Raw genomic sequence first — 12,463 nt, 5'->3', positions numbered from 1 at the left:
TGAGTGAAGTTTTTGGAATAACGCAAAAACGGAAAATAAAGATATAGATATATCATGAAGATTTTCAGATGTATTTCTAGAATAGTGTTAGATATATAAACGCGAAATGTGCTTCCTTGTGTTCCCAAAAAGTTGGTTTCAATAGCAGCGTTCTGTGCAAAACTACATTACCCACAATCCACAGATCAACTGACTTCCGGTCCAAGAGTTTGTAAACAATGAAAGGAGATATGGAGTCGTCAAAAGGTCTTACCTAAAAATATTGCCCTGTACAGGCCATAATAACTGCATATTATATGTCACGCATACCGGGCACACCCGCGAGGATTAAACCAACCGGGAAGTGAACGTTTACCAGGATTACGGCTTTTTAAAACGTCTTTTTTGTGTGTGAAAATCGAAAGCGTTGGCTGGCGAGGCGTTTGTTTTTCTACATAGACAGACACCAGACACAACGGGCTTCAGAGAGGACGACCCGTGAACAGAACTGAGTCTTTTAAAGGCCGCATAGGCGTGCATTTTGAGGGTCTGTTGTGCCGTTTAGGGTCAGCTCAATGGGGAACTGTCTGTCTTCTCAAGGCGCTGATGATCTGTCCCTGTTGAACGAGTCCGAGGGGGCGAGTCTGCCCGGAGAGCCTCCGCCACCCTACCAGGTGTGTCTGTCTGTCTGTGTGTGTGTGTTTGTGAAACAACCACAGCTCTGTCCAAGCGACAGACATTCAGCTGCTCACAATACTGTGTAAAGCCCAGATTGTGTGGTATAACTGTCATGTATTGTAAGTTAGTAAAGAGCACTGACTGTGATCTTGATCTACAAGAACAGCAGGTAAAGTTTCTGTCGGCACTTGATTTGAGAAAAGCAGTTGGTCATACCACAGTAGATATGCATCTTTAGCAGATTGTATTGATTGTTATTGTTTTTGACGCTTTGACACTACTATGGCATTCTAGGATATAAATACCATATAAGATAAATACCATACAAGATGTTGGTAATGAATTGAAATTTATAAAGACATTTCATAATTGTTATGACATATGTTTAATATATGAAGTCAAATAAATAAAGTGTCTGAGCTTTGCCAGAATATTATACTGAAATACTGATTATAGTTCACTTTAAAAAAAAAAACTTTTGCTGATAATTTACTCACCCCCATGTCATCCAAGATGTCCATGTCTTTCTTTCTTCAGTCGAAAAGAAATTAAGGTTTTTGATGAAAACATTCCAGGATTTTTCTCCATATAATGGACTTCAATGGGAACCAAACGGTTCAAGGTCCAAAACACACTTTCAGTGCAAACTGTTCAAAGGGCTTTAAATGATTCCAGACGATGAAAAAGGGTCTTATCAAGCGAAACAATCGCTCATTAAAAAAATAAAAATAAAAAAGTTGAAGTTTTATAAGCTCAAATGCTCGCCTTGCTCTGTTCTGTGATGCACGTTCGTGATTCTCCTGTTCGAACTCGTTCATCAAAATGAACAAATCTTTTTTCGTGTCATTTGGTTTCATTCAACGAACGAAATGAATTAATTGACTCAGGAAAAGATTTGTTCATTTTGAGATTTTGATTTTCGATTTTGAGTTTGAACAGGAGAGTACAGAACAGAGCAAGGCAAGCATTTGAGCTTATATACCATTTCACAAGATGTAAACAACACTGGCCCAGAAGCACTTCCTGTTTCAGTTTTTTAACACTACATAAAAGCTGGGATAAAATACAACCAACAGAACATATAAAACTGAATCAAAAAGTTAAACAAACATCTTTAAGATGTTTTCTAAGAAAACAGTTACAAACTGAAACAGGAAGTGTTTCTGGACCAGTGTTGTTTACATCTTGCAAAATGGTCTATAAAACTTCAACTTTGTTATTTATTTATTAAACAAGCAATCGTTTCGCTTGATAAGACCCTTATTCATCGTCTGGAATTGTTTAAAGCCCTTTAAACAGTTTGCACAGAAACTCTCATTTGGACCTTGAACCGTTTGGTTCCCATTGAAGTCCATTATATGGAGAAAAATCCTGGAATGTTTTCATCAAAAACCTTAATTTCTTTTCGACTGAAGAAAGAAAGACATGGACATCTTCGATGACATGGGGGTGAGTAAATAATCAGTAAAAGTTTTTTTTACAAGTGAACTACTCCTTTAAGTGCAACACATCTATTCTCATTTCACTAAACCTACAAAACTTGCCACACCACATAATTGTTATGACACTTACATGACTAATTTACTCTGTAGTTTTTTTCCTATGAGTAAATTAGTTAATCTACACTCAATTAAAAAAATGGCTAACCCTTTATTTTAGAGTCCTTATATTACATATACTTATTGAAGTGATAACAGTGAATTATGCATACTTACTTGCAGCTAACGCTAAACACAACCCTATTGTTATTGATTTTACATTAGTACTTAAATGTAGAATTATTACTCTCTGTAAAAAGACAAAAGAACAAAAAAAACAACAATATTATAACAGAGTGAACATGTAAAAAACAAACAAACAACAAAGTTAGTGTTTTTTTGGCAGTTACATGAAAAAAACTTTATAATTGTAATTTTTTTATTGTTTATAAATATTGATCAGCGAACATAATCAGAAGCGAGAACGCTAGAATGAACCTCATTGGTTCTCGCACTTTGAGTGAACATGCTTGAGTTTATATTAAATCAGTAAATATATTGACCCTCTACAATTTTGCTAAAGGTATTAAAAGGTGAATGTTTAATAAATTTTTTAAATAAAGTAAAAAATGTCACATGCTTCTAAGTTAAAACTTGCCAATTTAAAGTTAAACTAAAATGAGAAAGAAATGGCAATAAAAAATATATATTTTTCATCACATGTAGTATGAAGACATCTACTTATGGTTGCATTCACAGACTAATATCGATGAATATGTTTATCCCATTTTCCTTTATTTTGATACACTCTAGAGCAGAGGCAGGCAAGTTCGGTCCTGGAGAGCCACTGTCTTGAAAAAACCCTCTCCTGGCTGCCTGTAGCCTTAGCAATCCTGAAGACAATGTGAGTTAGATTAGGGTTGGAAATAAACTCTACAGGACAATGGCTCTCTAGGACCAAACTTTCTCTAGTGTTTGCAATGATCCATTCCTCCTGTTTCTAATAAGCCGTCCTGTGCGCTCGGCTTTATTAACGCTGTGATCAAACGCTCGTGACCTCCAGGAGCAGGTGCAGGTGCCAGTGTACCATCCCACGCCCAGTCAGACACGCCTGGCCACTCAGCTGACGGAGGAGGAGCAGGTCCGTATCGCTCAGCGCATCGGCCTCATCCAACACCTGCCCCGTGGGATCTTCGACCCGGGCTCTGAACCCTCCGACAAGAAGATCAAAGAGTACGTGGTATCCAGGCGTTACTTTGAGATGTAATGCATTACAATACTGCGTGAATCCCTTGAAAAGTAACTATTTGCGTTGCTTAGTTACTTTTTTTAGAAAAGTAATGCGTTACCTTACTTTTGCGTTACTATTTTTCTCCTGGTCTGGGCTTGTTTTTTATTTTTTTTATAACAAGAATTTGTATTTTTGGCCAAATGTGGGGAAATGCATATTCCCATATGTACAGCAGAGGGCGCCACTCAAGCAAAGATTTCAGCTGCTGTTCTGGATGAGGGAAGAAAGGGATGCAGGAGAAAAAAGTTAAATTTTTAATTTTTTGATTATGATTTAACTGGATCATCGAAGGTCAGAAGCAAGTACACTGGTCAATAAAGTGAGATTTAAATGCATAAAAAATTATGTTTAGGTATTGGAGGTTTGCATAGTAATCTGATTCTGCATTTCACTGAGGATTATTGAATCTTTTTTTGTGCAAGCGGGTTGAGTAAATGCACGCTCACATTTAGTCTAGAACTACAATAGCCATCATGTTTACACACAACACCTCTGCACTTCCATTTGTCTCAACATGGGGACGAGAGAGCTGTCAATCAATACATTGTACTTGTATGAAAAAGTAACTCGGATATTTTGTTGTAAATTATAAAAGTAATGCGCTACTTTACGAGTTAAGTTACTTTTAATGAGTTACCCCCAGGGAACACTCTAATATGTGTGGAAACAGTTTTTGGTATGTATGAGGTAAAAATGTTACTTCATGACATCTGCCCCCAGGTGTGTGATCTGCATGATGGACTTTGAGTACGGCGACCCGATCCGGTTCCTGCCCTGCATGCACATATATCACGTGGACTGCATTGACGCCTGGCTCATGCGCTCCTTCACCTGCCCTTCCTGTATGGAGCCGGTCGACGCTGCACTGCTGTCTTCCTACGAGACCAACTGAGAGTGCCTGCGCATACCGAGGGACATGCCAATGATAATGCAATGAACACGCTGGGGACAGTAGAATGAACAAATGAAGGTGGCGTGACTGTGTGTGTCTATGTGTGTGTGTGGACAGACTGTAAAAACAGGATCCAGTGTTCCATTTAAGAGGCCTGTCACTTGCATGTCAAAGCGCTTTTCGGACACGTATACATGTGTGCAAGTTTCGCAAAATGAAAAACACACAGTCGATTTAAAGAGCCGTTTAGGGTTCGAATGAATCAATTGTGTACTTTATTCTTTTTTTCCTTCTAATCGAATTAATTAAATGTGCAATCGCGTCCCTCTGATTGGATTTGAAACCAGCCCATTCCGCCAATGAGATTGTCCCTTTGTGAATTTGACAGGTCCGGTGGGCGGAGTTTGATTTCTGCTGGCTCTGAAATTAGAATGCTGCAAAAACTTGATTTACAAGAGAACGTGTGCCATGATAATGTTTTTGTCATTACTTGCAAGCTCGTGATGCACTAACAGGTGTCTGAGGAGGTAGTTTACAGATTTTTCTATTCTCTGTCCCTGATCACTATGGATAGATGCACTCAAATAGCGTAATAAATGACCTGTGTGTCGTGATGCATCGTTTTGTGTTCATAACGAGGTCGGTGATTAAGTTGTGTATTGGTAGACTCTGAGTTTTGCCTTGTCAGCTGCTGTTTTCCAGGTTCTGGGATGTAAGTTGCCTTTTTACACTGGTTTTTGGATCATCTTTACTCTAAATGCTTGTTTTTTTGGTTACATGTTGGATCCTGTGTGTCCCCATTTAGCTTTGCCTTGACCTCGCCTTGTCTGTTTGGATAGAACTGTGGGGACTGTATTTAGTCATTTTCCTTTCTTTATTTTTTTAAGAGAATAATAATGATACAATCCCTAAACTTTGTGCACCTTTCAAATGTTGCTGCCTGAAAGGCTTTAAAGTTGTTTCTTGTTGTTTTCCTGATTCGTTGCGAACTCGAAAACCTTTTTTTTTCTGAAATTAAAAAAAATAGTACATGTTTGAGTCAGTTTTGATACTGTTCAAAATTTCTTTTCTGTATGTTAGCTGAATATATGACCTTATACCTGTCACAGTTTGAACTGCTTGTGCATAAAGTTAGATTTTCATCTTTGTTGTTTAGTTTGCCCTGTTATGGTGCTGGCTTAATCATGTTAAACAGACTGAACAGTGTTAAAAACCCCCATGTTTGGCCTCAGACTACATTCACAAAACATCCCATTCTGCTCAAGCCTCCCTTTGTATCTTTGTACTGAATCATTGTGACTTAAAATGTGATTGAATTCCAAAAACAGCATCTGAAAATCTTGAAATCGACGTATACTGCTCTGTGCTCTTAGATATATTGGATGAATACCGTACTTAATTTTATTCCCTGTTGTCAGATTCAGAATTGAAACGTAGCTCTAGCACAATACAAATGTAAAAACAGATGTAATAAATATGTGAAGTACAATCATCACAACATTATATTTTGTTTCACAATAAAATGAATTTAATTTTTAAAAAAGAGTTGCTTGGTGCCATGTAAATGTACATTTGCCAACAAAAGATAACAGACATGCTATTAAAAGATATGTTTTATTCGTGTGCAACAAAGGCACAAGAATAGGATTATAACACAATAAAGGTTGCCAAATTCTTCAAAGTTGTGTGTGTTTCTGTCTTCCATTCGCAAATGAACATGAGAGAAATATTAAACGTTTGAAGCTACAACTCGCCTAAAATGTGATATTACTATTAGACGTGTATTTAAATTTCATTTAAAAAATAAATAAATCTAAATGAACACTTCTAGAATATTCTTGTTCAATGAAAGTAGTTGGTCCAGTCCGGCTGAGTCATCAGAGTAATCAACACACTTCCGTTGGTAACTGTTCACCGTTCCCTGGCCATTTTGGATCTAATGCCCGTCCGTTAAAGTGCGTTGCGTCTTCCGTTGCGGAGCCAAAATGGCGGAGTGTGCCGCTGCCGCTTTGGTGTATGATTCCAACTGACTTGATAGCAAGATGGCAGCTTCAGTGGAAGACGAGTTTGAAGATGCGCCTGATGTAGAGCCTTTAGAGCCGACATTGAAGAATATTATAGAGCAGAAATCACTCAAATGGATCTTTGTCGGGGGTAAAGGTGGCGTGGGCAAGACAACATGCAGGTGGGTGAATATACGATAGGGTTTTGCTGGGAAGAGGCTGTTAGCTGTCAGTGCTGCTTTAGCTGCAACACACCACAGAAGATTAGTCATACATATTTGCTGTTTTACTGTATTAAAATAAAGGTTAAAACACTCTGAAACTATAAACAAGCACATCTCTAATTATAATCTACCTGCAACCCAACCTACGTCGAAATAGTAATTTCAGAAATTTTAGAAAAACACGTCACGTGTGAGTAGTTTTTAAAATCTCTTTCCTCGTGAATAATTATTCTTATTCATAATAATTCATTATAATTTATTGAAAAATCACAGATAGACAAGTAGATGAATGAAAGTGGGTGGTATTAACCATCTAAACAACTCATATTTACATTTCTCTCCGAAAACCTCTGCCACCTATAGAGCCACTTTAATCATAATATGATATGCTATTTCACAGCAACAGGTGTTTATAAATGGCATGATTCACAAACTTTTCTTATTTCCTAGATTTTTATAATTGACCATAAATAATTAAGGTCGTTTTTGTGTTGGCGGATAAAGAAAGCATACTTAGCTGAAAAAATACAGCCAAGGCTTGTCAAGCCAATATTGAAAGGTTGCCTCGATAATAATGCAATGTCAATGATTTTTTCTCTTTTTGTGAATTAAAGTTATTTAGAATAAGTGTTGTTTTTGTCTTGTGTCACAGCTGCAGTCTGGCGGTTCAGTTGGCGGCAGTGAGAGAGAGCGTCCTCATCATATCCACAGATCCAGCACACAACATCTCAGATGCCTTCGACCAGAAGTTCTCCAAGGTTCCCACCAAAGTCAAGGGCTACGACAACCTCTTTGCCATGGTGCGTTATCAACGACACGCACTGTTTTCACTAAATACCGTGTGTACCAAACATCAAACAACGGCTTTAAATTCACCAGCATCACCTATTTAGTCCATATACACAACCATATAAAGGGATAGTTCACCCAAAAATTAGGGTGGGGTTACAATCCCATATCGTTGCAAACCCATAAGACTTTCGCTCATCTTCGCGAAACACAAATTAAGATATTTTCAGTGGAATTTGAAAGAAACCATGTATTGTTATCTGGTTTAATGGCCAATGTTGTTTGATATTTAGTTAGCCTGTGTTTAAAATGACTTGAATACAAGTGCATTTAGATGATGAAATGCACGAGATGAGACAGTGTTTTGTCTCTGTAGGAGATCGACCCCAGTCTGGGTGTGGCAGAGCTGCCCGATGAGTTCTTCGAGGAAGACAACATGCTCAGTATGGGGAAGAAGATGATGCAGGAAGCCATGAGTGCTTTCCCCGGCATCGACGAGGCCATGAGCTACGCAGAGGTCATGAGGTCAGATGAGCGGCACTTATTCCACTGTAATGATCTCAAAATGTATTCAGAAGCGCCATGAGGTTTAGACCGGATGCGATTTAGCTTTTATTTTCTCCATCTGCATTTCAAACAGTTCTTCAATAGAGCATTGAAAGTCGTGAATGAAAAACAAACTCCCAAATGAATCAAATTCAAATGTTTGAAAATCAGGTAAAGGTGAAAGTGTGCTCTTATCGTCTTTCATGAGGGAAGGAAGTACTGTTAATTACATAATCCAATAAACAAGCAGTCCTACAATAGAAAACTCTTCATTCAGGCCTTTTTATGCAGTGCTATTGATTCACATCTAGATGGCGTACACTATTCACACAACACATTCAGTAGATCCCTATATATTTAAAATGCTTTTATTTTAATTCTACACTAATAAAATAAATTATTAATATTTTATTTAGCATCTAAAATTGTATTGTTAATAGATAAATATAAATAAAATAAGGAATCATTATTAAAAATAAAATGTTATTATTTAATATTTTATTAATATTTATAAAAATAATATATATATAAAATAACTTGTTAATACATCTATTTATTTATCTGTCTTCTAAAATTTTATAAATTGACTATTGTCTTTTATCAATTAATTTTATATTAATAGAGAACGATAAATAAAATAAGATAAATCATTATTAATAATAGAATATTATATATATATATATATATATATATATATATATATATTTAATGTAAATATATATTTTTAAAAATATAGATATATTTATATATTATCTAAAATTGTATTAATAGATAATGATAAATAAAACAAGATAAATATTTAATTTTCTTCTTCTTCTGTAGGTTAGTGAAAGGCATGAATTTCTCAGTGGTGGTGTTTGACACGGCCCCGACGGGACACACTCTGCGTCTGCTCAACTTCCCCACCATCGTGGAGCGAGGACTGGGTCGCCTCATGCAGATCAAGAACCAGATCAGCCCCTTCATCTCACAGGTACAGCACTGCATTCTGGGAAATGGAATATGTGTAAAACAGCATTGGAAAGTGTTGTAATGAAAGGTTGAAATAGGGTTTAAGTGTAGTTGTGTCTCACCGTTGCAGATGTGTAACATGTTGGGCCTGGGAGACATGAATGCAGATCAGCTGGCGTCTAAACTGGAGGAGACGCTGCCCGTGATCCGCTCAGTCAGCGAGCAGTTCAAGGACCCGGTGAGTGTCCCGGGCGAGTGCCTGCTGGAAAAACAACCCAAAAGGCCTGCATGTAATGTTGATTCCTGTCATGACGCCCACAGGAGCAGACGACGTTTATCTGCGTGTGTATCGCCGAGTTCCTGTCTCTGTACGAGACGGAGCGTCTGATCCAGGAGCTGGCCAAGTGTCGCATCGACACGCACAACATTATCGTCAACCAGCTGGTGTTCCCCGACAGCGAGAGACCCTGCAAGATGTGTGAAGCCCGACACAAGATCCAGTCCAAGTATCTGGACCAGGTGGGACAGTTTATTTGAAACGCATTACATGAGCTACTGAACAACATTCATGATCTGTGAACATTAGTTAGACATTAGCGAAGATTAATGAATGGCTCACTGTTAGTTCATGCATTATTAATGTTAACATATGAAACCTTATTGTGGTGTTGCCAGTTTAACTCGTTTAATATGTGCAGTTAACGTGATGTATTATTTCTATAGACTTGATGATTTTCCTTTCTTTACTTTCTCCTGATTTTTCCTTTCCTTTGTATTTCCCTTTCCACTTTTTCTTCTCTTGTTCTCTTAACTTTCTTTTCTTTTTCCATTTGTTGTTTCCTTCCCCTCCTTTTTCTTTATTGTTTTCCGCTTCGTCTTCATTTTCTTCCTTTCCTTTTTTACATTTTCATACCTGACCTTACTCTTCCTGTTCTCGTCGTCTTCCTTTTTTCCTTTCTTTTTTCTTCCCTTTTACCGTCTGTACTTCTCTTTTCTTTTTCCATTTCTTTTTTTTTTCATTTTCCTTCCTCTTCCTTATTCTTTATCTGTTTCTGTTTTTCTCTTCTCTCTATTTTCCCCTTCCGCCTTTGGTTTCTTCCTGTTTCCTTTATGCTTTTCCTTTTCTCATTTTCTTCTCCTTCCCAATTTTTCCTCCTCTTCTACTTTCCCCTTTCCTTTTCCTTACTACTTAATCTTTCCTCTATCGCCACTCTTTTACTTTTCCTTGCTCTCTATTTCCCCTTCCATCTATTTTCTTCTTATACTTTTCATCTTCTCATTTTCGCACATGACTTTTCCTTTTCCTTCCCAATTTCCCCCTTCTACATTTCCCTTTCCTTTTTTCTTTCCTCTTCTTTTTCCGTAATACTTAATGTTGTATCTCTTTTTCTTTTCTTTTCTCTTCTTGTCTTTTCCTTTTTCTTTACATCTCCTTTTGTGGTTGTTTGTCTTCATCCTTTTCCTCTCTGTGTTTTTTCCTCCCCTCTCTCTTTTCCTCTTCCTTATTCTTTATCTGTTTCTGTTTTTCCCTTCTCTCTATTTTCCCCTTCCGCCTTTGGTTTCTTCCTGTTTCCTTTATGCTTTTCCTTTTCTCATTTTCTTCTCCTTCCCAATTTTTCCTCCTCTTCTACTTTCCCCCTTTCCTTTTCCTTATCCTTACTACTTAATCTTTCCTGTATCGCCACTCTTTTACTTTTCCTTGCTCTCTATTTTCCCCTTCCATCTATTTTCTTCTTATACTTTTCTTCTTCTCATTTTCGCACGTTACTTTTCCTTTTCCTTCACAATTTCCCTTTCCTTTTTTCTTTCCTCTTCTTTTTCCATAAAACCTTTTTTTCTCTTCTTGTCTTTTCCTCTTTTTCTTTACGTCTCCTTTTTTGGTTCTTTGTCTTCATCCTTTTCCTCTCTGTGTTTTTTCCTCCCCTCTCTCTTTTCATGTTCTTTCCTCTCGTTCTCTCTCTCTCTCAGATGGAGGATTTATATGAAGATTTCCACATAATAAAGTTGCCTCTGCTGCCTCACGAGGTTCGGGGAGCGGACAAGGTCAACACTTTCTCCAAGCAGCTGCTGGAGCCCTACAGCCCCCCCAAGAAGTGACTTGAATGATTTCCACGGATCAAACACACCCTCGTCCTCCGCTTGTCTCTAATACACGTTCACATCTTCACTCGCCCCCTCCGCTCTCTCTGGTTTTCTGACGGTGTGTTAGCCGATCCCGCTGTGTTTCCTCACCGACGTCGGCCGAGAGTTCAGCAGCCAGCTTAGAAAACAGAAAACAACCTCGACGGTTTATGTTGCTTTGTGATGATGGTGTTTGCATTTAAGCATAAGACAAACACTCATTCCTGATGTGTGTTGTTCAGATTGAAGGGATGTACCTCAGGACTCTGATTCAGAGGTTGAACAGGAGTAGCATCAGCACTAGTTCACATCTGATTTAGGGTCAGTGGATGACAGTACACACCTTTGTTTGAGATTCTGCTCAGTCTTAATAGACTTTATTTTGGTTCCTGAACTGGTTAGTAGTGGTGTTCATTGAGAGGGTCCAACTTAAGGAGATGATACATATTTTAGTGAGGTTGTTAAAGGTTTAGCTCACCCAAAAAGGAGAATTTTGTCATTATTTAATCACAGGGAGAAATTTTGAAGCATTGTTTGATTGTATATGGAAATGAGACGCGTGATTGTTCTACAGATTTTTCTTTTGGTGTTGCATGGACAAAATGTGGGACCGCACACGAGGATGTGTAAATAATAATGACCAAGATTTCATTTCTGGATGAACTGTCCCTTTAAACTTCTATTGCAGTGAACCAAACTGTAATTACCGTGTACAAACGTTTTTGATCCGATTCTAATTTAATTTTTGCCGTTGGTTAAAGTGATGTATTTATATAGACTTGTAATGATTAGGATATTTTCTGTTCAGATCTTCTATAACATTTATTTAAGCGGCGTCTGGTTCAGATTTTTGAAAGGTGGTCTCCGTATTCTTGTTCTTCTCCTCCTCCTCCTTTCCTTTGGCAGTAAAGTCAGCTTGCATCGAAACAGGAACACACTCACACCCTACAAGGAGGTCAGATGCTCGTTTAATCCTGCTGCAAAAACACTGCAACCTGTCTGCCGAGACAACACAACATCACAGTATATGACCACATTAACAGTGTTTTCCTGCTCTTACCCTGTGATTTCACAGCATGTGGGCTCCTTGGTTCGTGAAAAGCGAGGGCAAGAACTCACAAACCTGATGAGATTGGGATCTTTATCAGTTTTCCAGAAATGTCTCTTCATTCTCTTATGACTTGTTACTGCCTTTCCAAAGTTTGGCTTCTGACTTTTTGTAGAAGCACACCAAGTTTCAAAGCAAATAAAACACTATTCTCCATCTACTGCAGCAGGTGTTTCTGTCGTTATTTATGTAAATACGTTTTTTATTTTTGTGTCTACCAAGGCTTCGTGGTCATATTTTACATTTCCACTAACAAACAACTTAAAGACCTTTTTTTAAAAAAAAAAAAAAACGGCACCTAAAAACATACACACAGCCTAGGCTGAGACGTCACACCAACCGTCAACTTTTGGAAATATTTTTTGTGGAAAAAACTTTTGTGGATTGTTTTTAGAAAAAAATA

At 37.7% G+C, this 12,463-nt stretch overlaps 2 protein-coding genes across 2 annotated transcripts; both read left to right on the top strand.

The window, feature by feature from the left end:
* The first annotated feature begins 180 nt into the window (after positions 1-180).
* Positions 181-5,999, top strand: rnf11a (ring finger protein 11a). The gene is made up of 3 exons (XM_039686280.2): positions 181-653; positions 3,199-3,368; positions 4,147-5,999. The coding sequence occupies exons 1-3, from the start codon at positions 555-557 to the stop codon at positions 4,316-4,318; spliced, it is 441 nt and encodes a 146-aa protein (XP_039542214.1). The 5' UTR covers positions 181-554; the 3' UTR covers positions 4,319-5,999.
* Positions 6,000-6,247: 248 nt separating this feature from the next.
* On the top strand, positions 6,248-12,225 carry get3 (guided entry of tail-anchored proteins factor 3, ATPase). Its single transcript, XM_039686267.2, has 7 exons — positions 6,248-6,503; positions 7,198-7,345; positions 7,711-7,859; positions 8,703-8,853; positions 8,962-9,069; positions 9,153-9,350; positions 10,800-12,225. The coding sequence occupies exons 1-7, from the start codon at positions 6,361-6,363 to the stop codon at positions 10,926-10,928; spliced, it is 1,026 nt and encodes a 341-aa protein (XP_039542201.1). The 5' UTR covers positions 6,248-6,360; the 3' UTR covers positions 10,929-12,225.
* Positions 12,226-12,463: the final 238 nt, after the last annotated feature.

The sequence above is a fragment of the Pimephales promelas genome, chromosome 6 (genome assembly GCF_988280905.1).
Source record: "Pimephales promelas chromosome 6, fPimPro1.hap1.1, whole genome shotgun sequence".
NCBI classification, from domain to species: Eukaryota; Metazoa; Chordata; class Actinopteri; order Cypriniformes; family Leuciscidae; genus Pimephales; species Pimephales promelas.
This window is presented reverse-complemented; position numbering and strand designations above follow the sequence as displayed.

What these genes read in the sequence shown, in the direction of transcription:
- rnf11a (XM_039686280.2), top strand. Translation starts at nt 555, where the DNA reads ATGGGGAACTGTCTGTCTTCTCAAGGCGCTGATGATCTGTCCCTGTTG. An exon ending in AGCCTCCGCCACCCTACCAG is followed by an intron (nt 654 to 3,198) that starts GTGTGTCTGTCT and finishes CGTGACCTCCAG; the next exon opens with GAGCAGGTGCAGGTGCCAGT. An exon ending in TCCGACAAGAAGATCAAAGA is followed by an intron (nt 3,369 to 4,146) that starts GTACGTGGTATC and finishes ATCTGCCCCCAG; the next exon opens with GTGTGTGATCTGCATGATGG.
- get3 (XM_039686267.2), top strand. Translation starts at nt 6,361, where the DNA reads ATGGCAGCTTCAGTGGAAGACGAGTTTGAAGATGCGCCTGATGTAGAG. An exon ending in GCGAGCAGTTCAAGGACCCG is followed by an intron (nt 9,070 to 9,152) that starts GTGAGTGTCCCG and finishes TGACGCCCACAG; the next exon opens with GAGCAGACGACGTTTATCTG. An exon ending in AGTCCAAGTATCTGGACCAG is followed by an intron (nt 9,351 to 10,799) that starts GTGGGACAGTTT and finishes TCTCTCTCTCAG; the next exon opens with ATGGAGGATTTATATGAAGA.